Genomic DNA, 22846 nt, shown 5'->3' with positions numbered 1-22846 from the left:
TCTGCTTGATAACGAATTCTGAATAAAATAGGGGATTAAATCGGAATCAGGTCCTGAATTGAAAGGGGGCAATCGTACGCCTCTTTGTCTGCCATTGGGACCTGTAGATAAAAATCATGCCACTGACGATGCAATATAAGATCAGCTAAATAACTAACTTTACCACCCCCTGAGACTGCCTTTAACCAAATATTGCAATTTAAACATTCCAAAACTAATTTTCTCAAAATTTTTGCTGCATATGCATTTTTGGATGAAAGGGTATTGATAGAAAAAATTACTGCCTGATTCATTGAATGTAGTAGAACCCTGGAGTTTCGCAATTCACGGCCCCATAAGCAAATACATAGCAGGATTGACAAAAGCTCAGTAATAAAAGGGGTTTTGTTCAATCTCCTAGCAACCCAATTGACAGGCCAGTCCAGGGATACCCAGTGAGATTGGAACAAACAAGCTACTCCTAGAGTAGCGTCTGTAGAAAAAATGAGGGGAATAGAATCCGAAGAGATAAAAGGAGATTGGATTATTGATCTGCCATTAAAACCTGCTAAAAATGTTAGCCAGATTCTGGCATCCTCTTTTACCTCGGAACGCAATCTGATATGAGAATTAGGGGAAGAATGCCCTTTAGTAGCTTCGTAAAGCGACCTGGAAAAAACCCTGCCAATCGGAATGACCCTCAAGGAAAAGTTCAGCAGCCCCAGCAGGGACTGAAGCTCCTTAAGGGTGATTTTGTCTTTTGATAACAAGGTTTCCAGAGAGCTACGAAGCTTGTCAATTTTCTCCTTAGGCAGGACAGTCTCCATTTTTTCCGAATCGATCGTGATGCCCAAAAATTCAATGCGACAAGAAGGGCCTACTGTTTTCTCATGGGCAATTGGGACTCCGAAAAATGCGCACAATTCAAGAAACCTAGAAAGAGTATTTTCACACAACATAGAATGGGATGGGCCAACAAAAAGGAAGTCATCTAGATAGTGTAGAATACCTGCCTCACAACCGCTAGACTCTAAAACCCAATGCAAAAAACGGGAAAAATTCTCAAAATAAAAACAGGACAGGGAAAAACCCATAGGGAGGCATTTGTCAAAAAAGAAGCAGTCATCAAAGTGAAAACCCAATGAATTAAACCCCTCCGGATGCACTGGGAGAAGTCTGAAGGCAGATTTAATGTCTGATTTGGACATAAGGGCATTAGGGCCAAATTTTCTAAGCATATCCAGAGCGCCATCAAAGGAGGAGTAGGAGACAGAACACATTGTCTTGTCCACCTCATCATTCAGTGATTGGCCGACTGGATAAGATAAGTGGTGAATCATCCGGAAAGACCCCGGCTCCTTTTTGGGAACGATACCCAGGGGAGATAAACGAAAATTTAAAAATGGAGGGGACAAAAAGGGGTCGGCGACTCTGCCTAACTCGATCTCAGAACAAATTTTCTCCCTAGCGACGTCAGGGAAGTCGGCAATGGACGGGAGATTTTTAACTAAAACACAACCAGAACCCTTGAATTGAGGAACACGAAAACCTAACGAGAAACCGTCATATAGTAAATTACTGATCTCCCTGTCTGGGTATTTGCTTAGCCAGTGGACCATTTTTCCCAGCCTCACTGGCGATTGAGCCCTTTGAAATTGATTCCTTAGAGGATTGCTGGGCAGCCGGCTTTTTAAAGCACTTGGACATAAAGTGGGAATTCCCACAGAAAGAACATTCGTGCCGAAAACGGCAATTATTGTTCCACTTACAGAAAGAATCATTGTAAGCAAAACAAACACCTTTTTTGCTGACAGAAACAGCAGGCTGCCTAGCAACAGCATTCCTCATAGGAAGCATTAGATTAATCCATAGCCCAATATCTTTGGAGCCCCATTTTACCTCCGGGTGAACTGACAGTTTATGTCTAAATGCCTCATCATAACTGAGCCATGCGGAGCCACCGAAATTCCTATAAGCCTCCAAAATAATGTCGACGTGTTGAAAGAGACTACTACAAAGGTTAGGTGATTTCTCTCCCAACACGGCAGCATAGATGGCAAACGCCTGGACCCAGTTATTAAAGTACCTAATACTACGTTTAGGGTCATCGTGCTCAGATTTGTCATCTTTTTTCTCAGGCTTAGGGGGGTGATCCCTACTAGGTAGCAATGAAAACAGATCGACAAATTGATTATTCCAAATGAGCTCCTTCACAGACGGGCTCAGATGGAATCCAAGAGGGGAAAGCTCACAAGTTAAAGCCTCCTTGAACGGGTTCATAGGAGGCATGCTAAGGGCAGGAGCTTCTGAGCGAAAATTAGCAGGAGAAGCTGCTGCCCGAGATGAGCTATTAGCCTCGCTTAATGCTTCAGCTACTACGGACTAAATTAAGTCTCTTAACTGGTTCTGAGGGACAGACATGGGAATATTACAAGCCTCACCCCTCGCAGGTCGGTTGTCCGGTCTTCCTCCTTTTTCACAGCCCGCGCTCCAGCCCGCAGAGTGGGGCGAGCGCAGCTGCCTTGCGATTCTCGGATCATGGTCCTCCTCTTCGTCAGATGACAGGGGGGGCGGAGCGGACCTCGAGCCCCGTGCAGCAGCCGCAGGAGCCGACCGAGCGCCAGCGGAGAGGGGCACCGCAGCGCTTTTATGGCCGGTGCCCTTTCTGGCTCTTCCGGCCTCTCCTGATGACGTGGACGGCTCACCCAGCTGATGGCCGCCGAAATCTCGCAGAGGGCTGCGAGACTTCGACGCGCAGCGGCGACGTGACTTCCGGCTTTCCTCTGACAGGCCGGGCCTGGACGCTGCAGGAGACGGAGCAGGGGAGGAAGCCGCCTTCTGTCTTCTGGTCCTCATTGGAGGGCTCACGGCAGCCGGAGTTCCCGTCTCAATCCCCGCAGCTGGCACCACTGGTTCCGGAACAGGAGGAGGAGAGACGGCTTCGGAGGCTGCTAGTGGAGGTTTCATAGCTAAGCAGCTCCTCAGCCAATCCTCTCCGTCCTCCCCGCCGGCTCTTGATAGGAGTTCCTGAAGGAGCTTCTCCATCACTCGGTGAGGTCTCTTCTTTTCTTCAAGCGCCGGCGATCTGAGTATCCAACGCCGGCGCCCAGGCATATATAACAACCAATTCTGCCCAGCAACTGATTGACAACCAATCAACTGTCAAAAATTTAGGCGGGCAAAAAGCCAGTCAAAACCAGATCTGACTGCTTTTACATACATTAACCATAAATAGCCTGACCTCAAATTGACCCCCAGTGAATATAATATTAATGAAGGTGCCAGGCCTATGTGGACATGGGACCCCCGCTATATTTCTGCTGTCTGAGCGGGGGGGGGCTTACAATATAACAAGGTATATAGGGAGACTTCCAATATTGAACAATATACCATGAAAAAGGGAAGTACACAACCCAAAAAATAAAATGAATATTTTTATTGTAGCTCAAATAAAACTAAAGACCAAACATGTACAAAGTAAAACAAAAAAGGGGGAGAAAACCACCAAGCAACCAGTATGTTTCAGTGAAAAACAGGCAACTACACACATTAAATAAGAAAAAAGCCATTAGGCATAGCCGTATACTAAGGATAAATATATCAACCCAGTGGGAAAATTGTTCTCAATACAAAATTCAGTGTATACAAAAACATATAAAACATAAGTGTGTTGGCGGCACCCTGTTGCAAAGCTTATATAAATATGTGTTGAGTGTAAACTCATGCAAAATGCAGGTATATCAATATTAAATGTTAAATTGCAGTGATGGATAATAAAAGGCAAATGTGCCCAGTAAAAAGAGGAATCTACTAAAGTGCCAGTGCTTAAAAGTGCATAAAGACTATTGCAACAGCAATATCACAGCAAAATAATTTACTACAAAAGGTGCTGCCAGTACCTGTGTAAATGGTGGTGCTTTGGAGCGATAACCCCACGTTTTGCTATCGCTTCTTCCTGGGGGGGGGGGGGGGCGTAAGCTGTGGGCTTGATGCCACCAGACAATACAAAGGCGAAGTCAACCCCACAAATATGAACCCCACTTACCCCCGTCACAGAGCAAGTGGGAAGAGCCGGGCAAAGAGCCAGAATTGGTGCATCTAATAGATATGCCATTTCTGAGTGGCTGTGGGCTGCTATTTCTATGCTGAGGTGGCTAAAATGCATTACCCCTTACCAGTCTGAGAATAATAGCCCCAGCTTGTCAGCTTTAGCTTGGCTGGTTGTCAAAAATGGGGGTACCCCATGCCTTTTTTGTAAAAATAATTAAAAAATATGGCTTGGGGACCCCTCTATCTATATATATAATTGTCTAAGGGTTTTTCCGTCTGTCTGTCTGTCTGTCCTGGAAATCCCGCGTCTCTGATTGGTCGAGGCCGCCAGGCCTCGACCAATCAGAGACGGGCACAGCATGGCGACGATGATGTCATAAAGGTTGCCTCGACCAATCAGTGACGGGCACAGTCTGCCGTGAATTCGCCTCGACCAATCAGCGACGGGCACAATATCGACGTAGATGTCATAATGGTTGCCATGGCGACGATGATGTCATAAAGGTTGCCTCAACCAATCAGCGACGGGCACAGTCTGCCGCGAATTCTGGAATCATCATTGTCCATATACTACGGGGACATGCATATTGTAGAATACCCGATGCGTTAGAATCGGGCCACAATCTAGTACTTGATAACCAGCCTTGTTGAAGCTGAGGGTTGCAACCCCCATCTATCAGTTTTGCCTGGCTATCAAAAATACATGGGAACCCCATGTCATTTATTTTGGGGGGTCCCCATTTTTATAACCAGGAAAGGCTAAGTACATAGCAATGAGCTGATATTAATAGCCTGGGAATCTTTATGAATATTGTCTCTTTCGCAAAACATTAACATTACCCCCCAGCTTTCGGCTTTCCCTCAGCTCACTCCATTTTTTTCATTTTGTTTTTTAACAATTGCAGTAAAATACACATCCAATGTAACCTTAGTTTACAGCCTTCAGGTGTTCCAGCAGCTGTAACCTTCAGTAACCTTAAAATGTTCCTCAAAGTTTCATATGAGGATTCTGGGCCTCATGGCTGCTGGGAGACCTAGTGGCTTTGAACTCTGGTTATCTGAGTTCAAGCCAACATGTCTCACAGCAGCTCCAGTGCCAGACAGTTGAATACCGAAGTGTTGAGTGCTGGACTTGCGGCCAGTCATCAGTCCAGCCTTGACACTTGCAAGGCAAGAGAAACAGCTGCTATGAACCCAGTGACCTTAGTGTTCTTGTTGACAATTAAAAAAGTAATTGATAAAAGTCTTCCGTAGTTTTCATAATCAAGAGAGGGAAATCCAATGGCTGTGGGCTGATGTTGATATTCTGGGCAAGAGACAATGTTCATAAAGGTCCCCATGTAATATCAGCTCACAGCTTTATACTTAAGCTTTGTTGGTTATTAAAATAGAGAATCCCCCCAAAAACATTATGTAGGGTTCCCCTATATTTAATAACCAGCAAAGGGTAGGCAGACAGCTGCAGGCTGATAATAGCCTAAGAAGGGGCCATGGATATTGGCTTCTCTCAGACTAACAACATCAGCTCTCAGTCGCCCCAGAAATGGCACATCCATAAGATGCGCCACATCTGGCATTTAGACTTGCTCTTTCCTCTTGCCTTGGTGCTGTTGCAAGTGGGATGATAGTTGTGGGGTTGATTTCACCTTTGCCTTGTCAGTTGACATCAAGCCCAGAGGTTGCTAATGGAGATGTGTCTGTAAGACACCCCCATTCCTAACCCATTAGTCATACTGTATAAAAATAACCTCCAGAATAAAGTCCTTAATTGAAAGAATGACACAGACTCCTTTAATGAATCTAACCATACTCATGTAATTGCCCAGTCCACAGAAGCCAATGTCTCCTGTAACAGAATTTAGATAATAAACAACAATATTCCTCTCCTGTCCATAGAGAATATAATAATCCATTTGTCCCGCGATGGGTCTAGCTCTGCTACATCTAGATGGCAGGCTGCATTGATGTATGATGCAACTATACAGCCTACCATACAGGATAGACATTTAGCATCGTGTGCTACCGCTGCTCAGTGTCTCATGGTGAATTCCTATGACCTGACTGACATCACCGCGAGTTTGAGAAAGTTCTTACGCTCTTGGTACCATCAGAAAGGTCCTAGGTACAAGTCTGTAGTAACACAATGTGACTGCAAACTTGCGAATCCTGCGGTTCTCCTGGAGCAACAAGTGCTTGACCACAAGTAACTTACGCTCTTGGTACCATCAGAAAGGTCCTAGGTACAAGTCTGTAGTAACACAATGTGACTGCAAACTTGCGAATCCTGCGGTTCTCCTGGAGCAACAAGTGCTTGACCACAAGTAAGTGACTTGCATAGGGTCAAATGACAACTAGGTATACAAGGCCTTCCTCAATGCCAAGAGTATTGAGAGGGCCCAGAAGCATCTAAACGGAATGTGGATGAAAGTATGCAAATGGTCACTAACGCCAGAGAAACCTCACAGAGCACAGTGCGCGCTGTGAGGATTCACAAGTCTGCAGTTACAAACAATAACTGCAGACTTGTACCCTAAGGCCAGACAATTCCTAATGTTGCCATTCACTGTGTTAGCTGATAACCCCGGGAACCGCATTCTAGAATGTCATCCTGCAGGAGGAAGAGGTATCTGTCAGAGAGTACCCTTTGTTTACTTTATGACTCCAGATAGTCGCATATACTCCAGACAGTGGCGATTTTGAGATTGGCAAACATTTTCAGAACAAGTTCGCTCATTTCTACTGTTTGGGCACACGGCAGGGCTTGGAAGGAAAGGAAAGTCATTTGAATTTTGGAGTACAAAATTGGCTGTCGCGTTTGGTGAGCGCCTGAGGTGCCTAAACAGTGTAACCCCCCCCCCCCCCCCCACAAGTGACGCCATTTTGAGACTATACCTCTCAAGGAATTTATCTAAATGTGTGGTAAGCACATTGAACCCTCACCCAAAATTTCCAAAATAAGGTCGCTTCAGAAGGGATACTGCTCTTCTGGCTCTTAGGGGCATCACAAAATTTTATAATCTTGAAAGTTAAAAAAAAAACATTTTCCAACAAAAATGTTATTTTACCCCCAAATTTTCACAAGGGTAGGACGAAAACATGGACCCAAAAATTTGTTGTGCAAATTCTTCTCTTTATGCCAATACCATATATGTGGCATCATTTTACTTTTGTAATTCAAAATTATCTGGAACCGATAGCCTGCGCGATGTCGCATTTTGAGAGCCCCTATAGTGCCAAAACAGTGGAAACCCTCACAAATTACAAAATTTCGGAAACTAAACCCCTCAAGGAATTTATCTAGATCTGTGGTGAGCACCTTAGACAGTCAGGAGCTTCACAGAATTTTATCATGTTAAGCCGTAAAAATAAAAAATATTTTTTTCCCACTAAATGTTATTTTAGCCCCAATTTTTGATTTTCACAATGGTAACATGAGAAAATGGATGACAAAATTTGTCATGCAATTTGTCCAGAGTACAGCGATACCCCCCCATTTGTTGGAAAACGACTGCTTGGCCGTACGGTAGGGCTGAAAAGGTAATGAGCGCTATTTTGGCTGGAATAGATTGCGGATACCATGTCACATTTAAAGAGTCCGTGATATGCCAAAACAGCAGAAATCCCCACAAGTGATCCCATTTTGTTAACTACACTTTTCATGAAATTCACCTAGGGGCGTAGTGAGTATTTTTGAACCTCAGGCAATTCACAAACTTGAATAACATCGGGCTGCATAAATGAAATATTACAATTTTTTTCCACTAAAATGTTGCTTTAACCGCAAGTTTGCAATTTTCCAAAGGGACAATAGGAGAAAATGAACATTAATATCCCATAAGTGATTGAAAACTACTTTTGAGGCACAGTGTAAAGCTCAGAAGAGGAATGCCATATTACAGTGCAGCATTTGCTGAACTGGTTTGGAGATGCCATGTCACATTGGCAGAGCCTCTGGGGTTCCAGAACAACAGAAACCCCCACAAGTGACCCCACTTTGCAAACTACAATGCACAATGAATTCATGTATGGGTGTAGTGAACATACTGACAGCACAGGTGTGTCACAGAATTTTATACAATTGTGCAGTGAAGAAAAAATAGTTACATTTTTTATATGTGGGGGGCTACCTGTTCCTTTGGGGAATTTCTCTGAGGCAAGGTAGGCTTTATTTTTCTATCTTTAGGGCTAGCTAGTTCCTTAGGCTGTGACGAGTTGCATAGGGAGCGTTAGGAGCAATCCACGGCTATTTCTAGTGTGTGTGATAGGATTAGGGATTGCGGTCAGCAGAGTTCCCACGTCTCAGAGCTTGTCCTGTATTATTAGTAACTATCAGGTCTTTCCGTGTGCTCTTAACCACCAGGTCCATTATTGTCCTCACCACCAGGTCATAACAGAGTGCTATTTGACTCTTGGAGAGCAAATTATGGTAGAATAGTTTGCAGACTTCATATACAGAGCCCTTAAATGCCAGAAGAGCAGAATTCCCCTGAAATGACCCCATTTTGGAAATTGCACCTCTCTGGGAATTTACCTACATGTGTAATGATGGTTTTTGCTCCATAAGTGATTTCCAGAAACAAGCCGCAGTGGATGTTACTTAGCGAAAATTGCAAACTACTGTTGTAGTGACCAGTACTTTTCAATGACCAGTACATTGTAGTGACCAGTACATTATGCCCGACTCATGCTTCTGGAGACATAATTCTTAAATTAGGCGGGCCCTCATCGCTAAAGAAATGACAAACACGTGGTTTAGGTACACTGTGGGGCTCAGAAGGAAGGTGGATATTTGGATTTGGGAGTGCAGAATTCATTGAATTTCTTTTGGGGGGCGAAGAGCTATAGCGCTTTCACAGAGACTTTGTACTACTAGTAAAGCGGAAGCTCCCTATATTTCCATTAACAGATGATGGACCTCAGTGGGGACTTGCTTTTTTGTGGATTGAGTTGAAGGTTTTCTTGGGAACATTTTACATGAGACTTTGAATAACATTTATCCAGCACTCTACATTGAGCACTTACTTTGGGATTTCCATCTAAAGTTCAGGTGAAACCCCAAGGGATCCACTCACTAAAATGAAGCAGCAGAGTTACTCTACAATCCGTCTGGCCTCTATTCAACTTTGTCCTTCTTTTCAGAAGTTCACAAAACTGTGGCAGACTATGCTTTTATGCACGCTTAAAAATATGGTTACTGCCGGATCACAGGTCAGGTGTGCGCAGTGTCTCCAGCTGCTTCATTGTGGGGAATCTTCTGCTGGGGGTTCCGTCTGATTCATGTAATTCAGAGACTTAGACAGAAACCCCGGTGCTCAGCGTAGAGCGCAGTATAAATGCGAGCTGAGCCTTACTGCGATCTTTCGGAGGCAGAATGTACAAAACAACAGCAGATGAAGAATTGGTTTTCTTGAAAGATGCTGACTTTTTCCTGTACCACTAATTGAAGAAACCTAGAAGAAAACCTAAGAAGGTCGAAGCGCATTGTCTGCATGCATAAAGCAGCAGAGTGCCCTTTTTTTGATCCCCCTGTATATATTAAGGACTTCTGCCATATGGATTATTTTAAAGATGAAAGAATAAAATGTTTTTTAATTGTCAAGAAGGAAACGTTCGCTGGAATTTTCTGTTGTATACTGTGACTAATTGAAGAAAGTGTCTACTAAAAACTGGAAGTAGGTTTGGGAGTTGATTTTGAGTCCATCATCAACCTGAAAAGTCCAACTAGCTCATTTTTACTAGTGCCAGCTTATAGCAGTTACTCCACCTCTGCCTTGAAGATATCTGAGCTGAAGTTGATGTATGTGTTATTTACTGATCGAGCCAGAGGCCCATTCATCTGACCCATCAAGAGTCACTTTCATCTCATCAGTCCATAAAACGTTTGAAAAATCTGTTCTCAGATATTTATCAACCTGGTTTTGATGTTTCAAATTCTATGTCTTGTTCATTGGTGGTCGGGTTTCAGTCTTCCTTACGATGGCCATGTCATGTGGAGCACTGAACATCTTGTACTTCTAGGCACTCGAGGGAGAATGCAATTCTGAAATATGACAGCACTGGTGGATAAAGGGTTTCTGGTCACTTCATGTTTGATTCTTCTCAAGTCTTCGGCAATTAATGGCCATCTTTTTTTCTCACTACATATATTGTGACCTCATTAGCATTGTCTAACTTTTCAGATTCAGTTAAATCTATTTGTTTACATATTTTGCCTATAGAAAACAAACCTAATAAGGTATATCTTCCTCAGTGGGCCATAGTCTAATAGCTCCCTGAGGAAGCCAATGTGAAACGTGAGTTGGGGCTGTCAAAGTGGTATCACATATGAAGAATAATGGGTAAGAGCTTATAGTGGGTGTATGTATGGATGCATTGGTAATGCTGGTTATGAAACAGGCTTTATAATTAAGTACTTACATACAGTCTTTTGGTAAGACAACAATTTGTCTGCATTTTTCAGGCATATTTTCATACACCCTTATATATGAGTTATTGAAGCACTGGTACTTTATATAGTTACTAACAAAATTAAAACACTTCCTATACCCTAATAATGAATGGGATACATACAATTTTTCTACACTAGTCTTTAATTGACTTTGTATTGATACATATTCTTTCATATGTGAATGCCTTTTGTATGTATAATAAAGGAATTTTTTACATTATAATTTGGACTATATACTCCATGTTTTTATTATACATTTCATTATCTATTAATGGAAATATAGGTGGTTTCACATTACTGGTAAGACAAAAGCTCTGCAAAAATTACATGGTTCCCACCCCAAAAAAATCAAGCCAAATCTGCGCTCCCAAATCCAAATGCCCTCCTCCCTTCTGAGCCTCATAGTGTGCTTATAATGCAACAAGTGTCCACATGTTTAGCAATACTGTAGCTCGGAGAACCCAGTTAGCAAGTTATGGTGTTCATCTCTTCAGATTTACAAGCTTAGCACGATATATCGGACAGTAAGCTGGCATATTTGCAATTTTCACTCTACAACTTTCAGTCTGTGCTTTATCCTGGAAAACACAGGCAACACCAAGATAGCTACTGTATACATAGATAAATACATTGAGGAATGGAATTTCAAACCTGGGATAACTTTTGGGGGATTTCTGCTGTTTTGACACCTTAGGCGCTCTGAGAATGAAAATTAGGCGCCCACAAACTATATAGGCAAAATCTTTGTTCCAAAAGTCATATTTGCAATTTTCACCATGCAACATCCACTGTGTGTTTGTTACTGGAAAATGTATACCGTATATACTCGAGTATAAGCCGACCAGAGTATAAGCCGACCCCCTAATTTTGCCACAAAAAACTGGGAAAACTTATTGACTCGAGTATAAGCCTAGGGTAGGAAATGCAGCAGCTACCGGTGAATTTCAAAAATAAAAATAGATGCTCCATACCGTTCATTATTGCCCCATAAGATGCTCCATATAAAGCTGTGCCCCATATAATTCTCTATATCGTTCATTGTTGCCCCATAGATGCTCCATATAAAGCTGTACCACATATAATGCTCTGCACCGTTCATTATTGCCCCATAAGATGCTCCATATAAAGCTGTGCCCCATATAATTCTCCATATCATTCATTGTTGCCCCATAGATGCTCCATATAAAACTTTGCCACATATAATGCTCTGCACCGTTCATTTTGGCCCCATAGATGGTCCATATAAAGCTATGCCACATATAATGCTCTGCACTGTTCATTATGGCCCCATAGATGCTCCATAGAAAGCTGTGCCCCATATAGAATGCTCTGCATCGTTCATTATTGCTCCATAGAAAGCTGTGCCCCATATAGAATGCTCGGCACCGTTCATTATGGCCCCATAGATGCTCCATAGAAAGCTGTGCCATATAGAATGCTCTGCACTGTTCATTATTGCCCCATGGATGCTACATAGAAAGCTGTGCCCCATATATATTGCTCTGCACCATTCATTATGGCCCCATAGATGCTCCTTATAAAGCTGTGCCCCATATAATGCTGCTGCTGCAATAAAAAAAAATAAATCACATACTCACCTCTCTTCGCTCAGGACGCCGGCGCTTTCAATATTTACCTGCTCCTCGTGCGGCTCCGTCTCCAGCACTGCCGCTCTGCAGAGGGTGCGCACTGACTACGTCACCGCGCCCTCTAACCTGAGCGTCACTGCCAGGAGACGCTGCAGACGGAGCCGCACTGGAGCGAGGAGCAGGTAAATATCGCTCAGCGCTGCGCTCGCCGTATACTTACCTGCTCCCGCTGCGGTCCCTGCAGTTCCTGGCTTCCCCGACGCTGCATCTTCTTCCTGTGTTGAGCGGTCACAGTTACCGCTCATTTACAGCAATGAATATGCGGCTCCACCCCTATGAGAGGTGGAGCCGCATATTCATTTCTGTAATGAGCGGTGCCATGTGACCACTCAATACAGGAAGAATCTGCAGCGCCGGGGAAGCCAGGGACTGCAGGGACCGCACCGGGAGCAGGTAAGTATAATTACACAGCCCCTGCTCCCACTCCCCTGCTGACCTCTCAGTATATGACTCGAGTATAAGCCGAGAGGGGGACTTTCAGCCCAAAAAAATGGGCTGAAAATCTCAGCTTATACTCGAGTATATACGGTATTTAATAAAAATCGTCAGTACACATAGATAAATTTGCAAAGGGGTGTAATTTCTGCTAGCTAAATTGATACCTGCATTTTTAATTGTGTTTTTGAGTGCATTTTTATTACATGTATTTTTATTGTGCTTTTAACACTATGGTTTTTGTCTGTTTTTGGTATGTTATGCTTTAAATAGAGCTACTTTCTTTTTGATATATCCTGGTATTTAGCATTGATTAAGCTTTAGTGATACAGTCATGTAAGGAATAAAAGTGTTTTTAGTACATTTCCGCAGAAGAAACCTACTAAAAATATAAATGCTTTTTTAAGTTACAGAATGTCTCCATCTAATGAATTCCTATGGGGAAATTCTGCACATAAAACTCAGCGTACCCGCAAGAGAAATTGACATGTTTCAGATTTAAAACCCTCAGTTTACGCAGCATAAATAAAAAAGCACAGTGGTCATGAGATTTCTATAAATGCCATCCACTTTACTTAAATACTCATCAAAGCAATGTAACCTTAGAAACCCCTGTACCCCCCTGCATGAGCTTGTAACTTCATTTTTTCTCTGTAGCCACTCTTCCAGTAAACCAACTTAATATGATTTAAATTCTATTTATCTGCATCTACAGATTCTCTTTATAATGCATCTTCACTGAAAGTTTTTCTTTAAAACAATTGTCTCTTGGTAGAAATGACTAAAAATGATAACCAAAAAGCCACGTTTCCTGAGCCAGTAAAAAGAACAGTGTCTCTTTATGCTTGTGGGTTTCCTGTAGTTTTATTGCATAGTCCAAAAAGATAGTAAGGCAGTAACTGCAAAGTGAAATAAAAAAGATCTAAAAAAAAAACGATAGAAGCGCTACAAAATGATTCGCATATATATACCTTAGCTATTTGTCTGCCAGTTAAAAAAATGTATTGGTAAAGGGTTCAGTAATTGCACAATGATAAGTATTTGACACCGGCACACAGCTCTGCGTAACATACGTAGCAAGTAAGTACATACTGAATGCAAAAAGAATTACTATTCACTGCTTGTTCCAGCTGTAAAATAATAAACTTTAGAACATCAAACTTTCCATGTTTTTGCTAGGTAAAACAATTCTTGTAACAGATTTATATCAATCGCCATCAATTTTCAGTAATTTTTATTTACAGTCATCACATTAGTTATTTTTCATTGTGATTGCGAAAGATTTATACTTTTTTCGAATTCTTGTAAACGAGTAACTCTTTGTATGACCAATTTAGTTTTTTTGTTTTCACACTTTATTTTAATTAACTTAAAAAGTAATTCAATTTTAATTGATCAAGTTTGTTTTATCACTTTCATTGGAACAATATCATCTCACATATAGATGATGTTTTTCTCTTTGTTTTCATGATTTATTTACGGTGATTTGCCTTTTTTCCCCATTTATCACAGTGTATGAGCTTGTTTTTACTATTTTATACATTTAATGTTTACATTTTAATTTATTAAACTATAGTTGTCAATAAATTGTAAATTTTATACTTGCATCTTGAAATTTCCCTCTGGTCTACACAAATGCAAAAAAAGCAGCAAGTACAATCAATTAATTTACAGTGCTCTATAAAGTCTGATTGCAACATAATAGGAATACCACAAGAAGCTGAAGATGGGGCTCTGTTAACAAATTTGAGGCTTCACAAAACAATATTGTAAGCTTAACCCCTTAGTGACCGGGCCAAATTTTTAAATCTGACCAGTGTCCATTTATGTGGTAATAGCTCTGGAACAGTTCAACAGATCCCAATGATTTTGAGATTTATTTTTTTTTTGTGTTGTACTTTATGTTAATTATAAATTTATGTCTATATGTTTTGTATTTATTTAAAATAAAAATCAGAAATTTAGCAAAAATATAAACAAATTTACAACTTTCAAACTTTGAATGATTATCCCTTTAATCCAGATAGTCATACCACACAAAAACATTAATAGATAACATTTCCCACATGTCGGCTTGATATCAGAACCATTTGTAAGATGTTATTTTATTTTGTTAGCCTTTTAGGGGGTTAAAAATGTAGCAGTAATTTTTCATTTTTTCAAGGAAATTTACAAAACTTATTTTTTTGAAGGACCTATTCAGGTTTAAAGTGACCTTTGGGGTCCTAGACATTGGAAAACCTCCAAAATGATACCATTTTAAAAACAGCACCCCCGTCATATTGAAAACTGCTGTCATGTAGTTTACTAACCCTTCAGGCGATGTTAAGGAATGAATGCAAAGTGGCATGACAGAAATGAAAAAATTTATTTTTACCACTTAAATGTCACTAACTTCTGAACAGGCCGCTGTAGCCAGCAGATTCTAAGGCCACTATTTGGCTGTGTATTGCCATGGCAAACATCAGAATCACAGAATCGTGATCTCAGGGTGCCGATGGGAAGGAAGCCCCCACACTCTATTAACCATTTATATGATGTAGTCACTATTGACAGCAGCATCTAAGAGGTTAAACAGATATGAACGGTGCCAACACTGATCGTGGCTAATGCAGCAAGTTGTCAGCTATAGTGTACAGCCGGCAGCTGCTGGATTGTCACCTGTATGGGGATGCTATTCTCTTATATCTCAGTAAAAAGATGAATTGGCGGTCATTAAGAGGTTAAAATGGTAATCCAAAATTAGGTATTATATTTTGGCATATCATTCTAGAGGCCCACTGACATTTTTCACATATTTTTCTATGATAAATATATAATGTACAAAAAGTATAATATAAAGTTTCAATTCGATTTTCTATGTCAAAATATAAAATATACACTGGCTTTGCCTAATGCAAGAGATTACAGGATTTTTAATTATGTATACTTTATTTCCAATCATTTAGAAATATTAGCAGTATGGAATTACATATATATGTATATATATATATATATATATATACAAATTGCAAAATGATAATCCAAATAGTAAAATAATATATTTAAAAAAGTATATATGCCGTATATACAGTACAAACCAAAAGTTTGGACACACCTTCTCATTTAAAGATTTTTCTGTATTTTCATAACTATGAAAATTGTACATTCACACTGAAGGCATCAAAACTATGAATTAACACATGTGGAATTATATACTTAACAAAAAAGTGTGAAACAACTGAAATTATGTCTTACTAGATGGCAGCCCGATTCTAAAGAATCGGGAGTCTAGAATCCATATATACTTTATTTATTCAAATGTAAGAATAATACAATTAATAAATAATAGTAAGAAAGAACAAAAATAATAGGCAGTATATGGAGAAAACACCAAACAAAAGTTCAAAATTGGTGTGAAAATGTCACTGAACCACTTCACAACTAAATATATATAGTTTTGGTAAATGGTATTATCATTTTTTTGACGAAATTCGGCAGGAGCTTGAAGAGCAATGTCACTGGGCCCGCCTCCACGCAGTAGAAACTTGCTGTGAGGTAAAAATTCAAAAATCACACCAAAATGGCGGGCGGAGTGTGTCACAGTACGGCACGTTTCTGATTGGTCGCTCGCAGCAGGCGGCAACCAATCAGACACTGGACACTGTTGACGTCACTTATCTCCGGACATTAGCTCCGGACATTAGCTCCGGACATTAGCTCCGGACAAAGCCACGGAAGTTGGCACAAATTGCAGGAAGTAGTATTCTAGGCAATTATATATTAGATATTCTAGGTTCTTCAAAGTAGCCACCTTTTGCTTTGATGACTGCTTTGCACACTCTTGGCATTCTTTTGATGAGCTTCAAGAGGTAGTCCCCGGGAATAGTCTTCCAACAATCTTGAAGGAGTTCCCAGAGATGCTTAGCACTTGTTGGCCCTTTTGCCTTCACTCTGCGGTCCAGCTCACCCCAAACACCATCTCGATGGGGTTCAGGTCTGATGACTGTGGAGGTCAGGTCATCTGGCGTAGCACCCCATCACTCTCCTTCTTGGTCAAATAGCCCTTACACAGCCTGGAGGTGTATTTGGGGTCATTGTCCTGTTGAAAAATAAACGATGGTGCAACTAAACGCAAACTGGATGGAATAGCATGCTGCTGCAAGATGCTGTGGTAGCCATGCTGGTTCAATATGCCTTCAATTTTGAATAAATCCCCAATAGTGTCACCAGCAAAGCACCCCCACACCATCACACCTCCTCCTCCATGCTTCACTGTGGGAACCAGGCATGTAGAGTCCATCCGTTCACCTTTTCTGCATCGCACAAAGACACGGTGGTTGGAACCAAAGATCTCAAATTTGGACTCATCAGACCAAAGCACAGATTTCCACTGGTCTGATGTCCATTCCTTGTGTTCTTTAGCCCAAACAAGTCTCTTCTGCTTGTTGCCTGCCCTTAGCAGTGGTTTCCTAGCAGCTATTTTACCATGAAGGCCTGCTGCACAAAGTCTCCTCTTAACAGTTGTTGTACAGATGTGTCTGCTGCTAGAACTCTGTGTGGCATTGACCGGGTCTCTAATCTGAACTGCTGTTAACCTGCGATTTCTGAGGCTGTTGACTCAGATAAGCTTAACCTCAGAAGCAGAGATGCCTCTTGGACTTCATTTCCTGGGGCGGTCCTCATGTGAGCCAGTTTCTTTGTAGCGCTTGATGGTTTTTGCTACTGCACTTTCAAAGTTTTCCCAATTTTTCGGACTGACTGACCTTCTTCCAAGTAGTGATGGCCACTTGTTTTTCTTTACTTAGCTGCTTTTTTCTTGCCATAATACAAATTCTAACAGTCTATTCAGTAGGACTACCAGCTGTGTATCCACCAGACTTCTGGACAACACAACTGATGGTCCCAACCCCATTTATAATGCAAGAAATCCCACTTATTAAACCTGACAGGGTACACCTGTGAAGTGAAAACCATTCCCGGTGACTACCTTTTGAATCTCATCAAGAGAATGCCAAGAGTGTGCAAAGCAGTCATCAAAGCAAAAGGTGGCTACTTTGAAGAACCTGGAATAAAATGCATCATTTCAGTTGTTTCCCACTTTTTTGTTAAGTATATAATTCCACATGTGTTAATTCATAGTTTTGATGCCTTCAGTGTGAATGTACAATTTTCATAGTCATGAAAATACAGAAAAATCTATATATATTCTTTAAATATGAAAAAGAATGCATAGTTTTTTTTTCTTTAAATATATTATTTTGTTATTTGGATTATTACGTTATTTTGTATGGAATATTATATCATTTTGTCATTTGCATTATATATGTTTGTGGTTATTATGAAATGTATTTCATATTAAACATTAGTTCTTTTATTGTTGTTGGAATATATATTACATATAATTTTGTTATTTTAATTAAAATACCATATATTATTTTATTATTTGTTTTATGATGCATCAAAATCATTTTAACACAATTACATTAATCATACTGCAAAATCTATATCTTGCAATGCTTTTAAAAAAAACTAATTGACTTCAGTTTTAGTTTTTAACAATGCTCAGTTTTTGCTAAGAAAATCATCACTGTGTAAGGATGCCAGCATGAAAAAATTTGGCACAGGCACAAAACTTTTGGTAATCGGTAAGTATAGTTTAACGGACACAAAAAATTAAGGATTAAACACAAGTCATAAACTTCGCCTCCTATTGATATTACTTTTCTAAAATTGTAAAAAAATGATGAAGCCAAGTATAACAATTTCAGTATAATCCATTATTATCCCCATTTTGAAAATTCTCACTTTTTACTGTTTTTTTTTTTGTAATGCTCAGTCTATTACTAAATTCACTGAATCAAATTAAACTACGTATCATACTTGTCCAATCCCAGGAATACATTTTTAATAGAGCAAAGCACACAGATTTTATATATATATATATATATATATATATATATATATCTTAAACACAGGTTTGGAAATCGAGAAACAAGCTAATTATATGAACGAACTGTGTTGTAATTTGCTGAATTCTGATAGTTCACTTATTTATACTTTGTATCTCATGACAACATGACAAAATTGAGCCCGGTGGTGAAATTGCAGGATTACAATGACCTCAATGTTCCTTTTGTAGGGATAAAAACAACTAATCAACCTTCTGGTCACACAACATGCTTTTTGCTACGAATGCTAGATCAGATGGGTGATTATACATGTGTGATTTTACTGTGCGATCAGACAATTTTTAATATGCTGGAGTTGGCGTTGTATTATGTTATCACAAATTATTTCCACTTTCATCAGGAACATAAGAACCTGTAATGTGAACCTGTCCAGTGGTTTTATTACATTTAATAATAGGCAGTTAAGCATTAATCTAATGGAAACATGATCCCGAATAATGTCAAATGGCTCAAAACAACTGATTAGACTGTAGTTTGAAGGCACTTTAAAGCAGACATAATAAATACAGAGTAAAACAGAACTTCCATCTTATCGCAGAATTGATAATATCATTATATGAAGGAATTTCTACTAAGGCTGTATTTTTTGTATTCATTATTTTACAACACTTAGCTGGTTAATCACTGGCTTATCTATCTTGCACCTTATGGACCATGCAATTTTTTTAACCTTTTTTCATTGTCGTATTTCATGAGTCATATTATTTTTCCATTAAGAAAGTTTAAAAAAAAATAAAATGTGTATTTTTCAATGACATAATTTTGGAGACTACAATTGACCTTTGTGTTTTTTTCTGGCAGTTTTTGTTTTCTGGGGAGGGCGGGGGGGCACTTTATGCAATTCAATGTTATTCAACTTAATTTTCCCTTTTCAGTCTCCTTCTTAAAGTATATGGAACAGAATCCACTAGATAACTTGCGTGACGTTTTTGAATACAATGTATTCCTAAGCATTATTGACAGGAAATCTTTGCTTCTGGCAGACCTGGAGGGCATTGTTAGGCCCTTGGCAACCTTAGTTGCTCTATGATTCTGTCACGCACGTCTTAAAAAATGGTCAGTTTCAAATGTTTCTCTAATCCATTATGTTGCATAAATAAGGCTGTAACTTATAACCATGCTCTTGTAGTCATTACATGTGCACAGCTACTGAGCCTGGGCAATCATGTACCATGATATAAATGTATAAGATGGTATCCTGAATAGGGATGAGCGAACCCATGGAAGTTCAAGTTCTGGTACCCAGCCCAAACATTATTCAAAAGTTTAATTCGGGTGCCAGAGCTGAACCCGAGCTTCAACCAAAACCAGGAACCTATTGAAAACAATTGGGGACCGAACTTTTGATCTGGAAAATATTCTCTTTTTCTCTCTGCAACAGACTTACCTGAGAACTCCGAACATTGCAAAGGACTTCCAGAGAGGTCCATGCTTGGGGTTTTGCACCAGACACTAACTGTCCTGTACAAACCTTGAAATTTTAAGCTTGGGTTCTCCCATCTTTAATCCTGAAGAATTCCATGACATACATGTTCATCAGAGTGCAGGAAAATGTTAAAATTACATCATACTTCCTTATTACAAAGGCGTACTGATAAAACCATTTTGGAAAGAAGTTGCTTTTTACAAATGTTTTATAAGTTTGTAATATCATCTTCAAATTGGAGCTTCACTTTACATTTTTTGTTCTGTTATATTTCTTCTCTATTACATATATTTAAGCTACACTGTATTTATAGGTCCAACACGTATAATTTAAATTCTTGCAAAAAAACTTTTTTATTTCTTTTTTTTTTCCAGATCAGACAGCAGTTAAACCAGATGTGACAATCTTAGCTACAACCAAGGAAGTTGTGAAGGATATAGGTTTTGCAACTTTACTGTGCAACCTGCAGAATTTCTTCCCCGACATGATAAATGTGATGTGGACAGCAGAAGGAAGCAATGTCGAGCTGGAATCAGAGCAGGGGGAACTTATAAAGAATTCATCCAGCCAAACGTCCTCATTATACAGCTGGATTACAATTAAAAAATCAGACATAGGTAAAATATATAAATGCAGGTACAAGCATGAAGGAAATGTGGCAGTGAGGGACCTGTGGCAAGAAGTAGCATATGATACAGGTACACTTTATTATTTTATGACAAATTATAAATGAATAATATATTTTATAAAATTCCAATGTATTATTTGCCGAGTCAATAAATTTTGGCACTAATATCTTAAATGTTTCAATGTTTCTAGACTTCCTTGTATGCAGTGATTAAAAATTTGAGCACGTTAGCCACCCAAAATGTAAAATGTGCCATCAAAATGTTTGCAAATAGTGCCAATGCAATTTAGGATGGGTCTTACTGGCCAACAATAATGAGACTCAAAGGGTCAGCAAATCCTTTGGGGTTGTAGAGCGAATTAATTGACTATGCCATCTATTTCTTTTTAGTTAATAATAAACATATTGCATATGAAAAAAACTAAATATTTTAAATTAAAAAGGACAGGCACATCTTATTTGTCAATTAATGGTGGGATATTTTCTTCTGTAGGATCCATAGAGCTCAAATCTATCAGTATTACAAGAAAACATATTGTTCTGGTTCCAATGTGATAGAAAATGACAATTTATACAGTTCCCAATGTGTTATTGTTCTAACAGTTTAGACATTGGTTTCCTGCTCATATCCATCAACACAGGGATAACCCTCATGTAATATGACCCCTTATTCTTTTGAATAATACATTTTATTTTATAGCTTTGTAATATTATAATAACATATTTTCTACATATGTATATATTAAACATTGTGTGTCACACCTTTGTAAAATACATTTACTTAGCCAATAATATAATTCTAATTCACAGCCATTTTGAAGGATCCAAGTGAGGATGAACCCAAAAATGGTAACTGCACTAATTCTTCAGGTATGGTAAATGTGTTTTTAAATTGAGTATACTTAATATTTTGTCATCTAATGTTTTGCTTTTTTAATTTTTTTTTTTTAGAAAAGTTGCATAGGTTTCCTTTTTTATTTTAATATAACAAAATGTAAACTTTTCAACATAGAATGGAAACAACTATCTGTATTTTTTTATAGTTTTTATCTCTATGTAATAACATTTTCACAAAAAGAATGACGTATGTATTTTCTTTGTCCTACGAATCATTAAGAGATAATTCCACATCTACTTTTTTATTATACTAATTATTTAGGGTAAAATCGTGATTAAAAACTGAACTTTTTGTAACAATTAATAGAATTTCTTACATTTTACAGGTGATGTTGAAGCCTCAGCTAGGATCACTCGAGCAGCACAACTTATTTATATGATATTATTTTTGAAGTGCTTCACATATTTTCCATTCTTGCTTGTTTTAAAATATAAATGTGCAAAGTGATTTTATTTTTCCCAATGCGCATATATTACATTATTTGAAAGTGCAAGCTTTCAGTGACAGCTTCATATTTGTGTGATATGTTTAAGGAGCTTAGTGCTGATTACAATAGAGTATTATATACTTTTAAGATGCAAAGCAAATTGAAAATAATATTTCAGAATTTTAAGATACTTTTGCACTTGCATTTTTGATGTGTTAAAATGTACTAGTATATTAATTAGAATGTGTTTATCTAGTTGATACTGATTTTAGCTAAGAAGGGTTGTTACCAAGTTTTTGAGAAAGCACGAGGATCTTTTGTGTCTTAGCGATAGTTCTTGAACCTATAATTCTTGAATATATATTTTCTACATAATTGTCTTCAAAAGCTTTATCAAGTTGACACCTGCATAACTTCATTCATAAGACAACAACCATTGCCAGGTTTTCTTACATAATAAAAATTATTAATTTTACAAATGCACTAAAAGCTGTACGTGTTTTTCAAACCCATCATCATGTTCTACAAGTATAGTGGAGGGAAAAAGCACTGCAACAACTGTGTCTGTGAATTTTTCTCAGGAAAAGAAAAGAAGGCCTTTCCAGTTGTGGATGCTTCTTATCTATGTCTATTAGATCCGGCTAAAGGCAGGATGAGATGCCTGTACTGTACTACATAAATAGTGCAGTGTATTATCAAAGGTTAACATGTTCAAGTTCCTTTGTGGGACTAGTAAACATTGCTCAGAACCCAAGCAAACATGTTTTTCAGTATATTTAAATGTAAAGAAAAATTTCAGTTTAACCCCTTCATCCCGCTGACTTTTTTAACCTTCCTGACCAGGCCATTTTTTTCAATTCTAACCACTGTCACTTTATGAGGTCATAACTCTGGAACCCTCTAGTGCAGGGGTGTCAAGCTGTTTTGCAGACTTCTGTCTGGTCCTTATGATGCT

The 22846-nt window shown here is 39.1% G+C and overlaps 1 protein-coding gene across 1 annotated transcript in view; it reads left to right on the top strand.

Annotated features, from left to right (window-relative positions):
• The window catches only part of LOC138643622 (immunoglobulin kappa light chain-like), a 75951-nt gene extending 53577 nt beyond the window's left edge, over window positions 1-22374 (top strand). The window contains exons 3-6 of the mRNA XM_069732480.1: window positions 18136-18188; window positions 20313-20636; window positions 21377-21436; window positions 21790-22374. Coding sequence (XP_069588581.1) covers window positions 18136-18188; window positions 20313-20636; window positions 21377-21436; window positions 21790-21911 — 559 coding nt within the window. The 3' untranslated portion in view covers window positions 21912-22374. The remainder of the gene's footprint in view (window positions 1-18135; window positions 18189-20312; window positions 20637-21376; window positions 21437-21789) is intronic.
• The last annotated feature ends 472 nt before the right edge of the window (window positions 22375-22846 follow it).

The sequence above is a fragment of the Ranitomeya imitator genome, chromosome 6 (genome assembly GCF_032444005.1).
Source record: "Ranitomeya imitator isolate aRanImi1 chromosome 6, aRanImi1.pri, whole genome shotgun sequence".
NCBI classification, from domain to species: Eukaryota; Metazoa; Chordata; class Amphibia; order Anura; family Dendrobatidae; genus Ranitomeya; species Ranitomeya imitator.
Note: the sequence above shows the minus strand (reverse complement) of the source record. Positions and strands in the feature narration are given on the sequence as shown.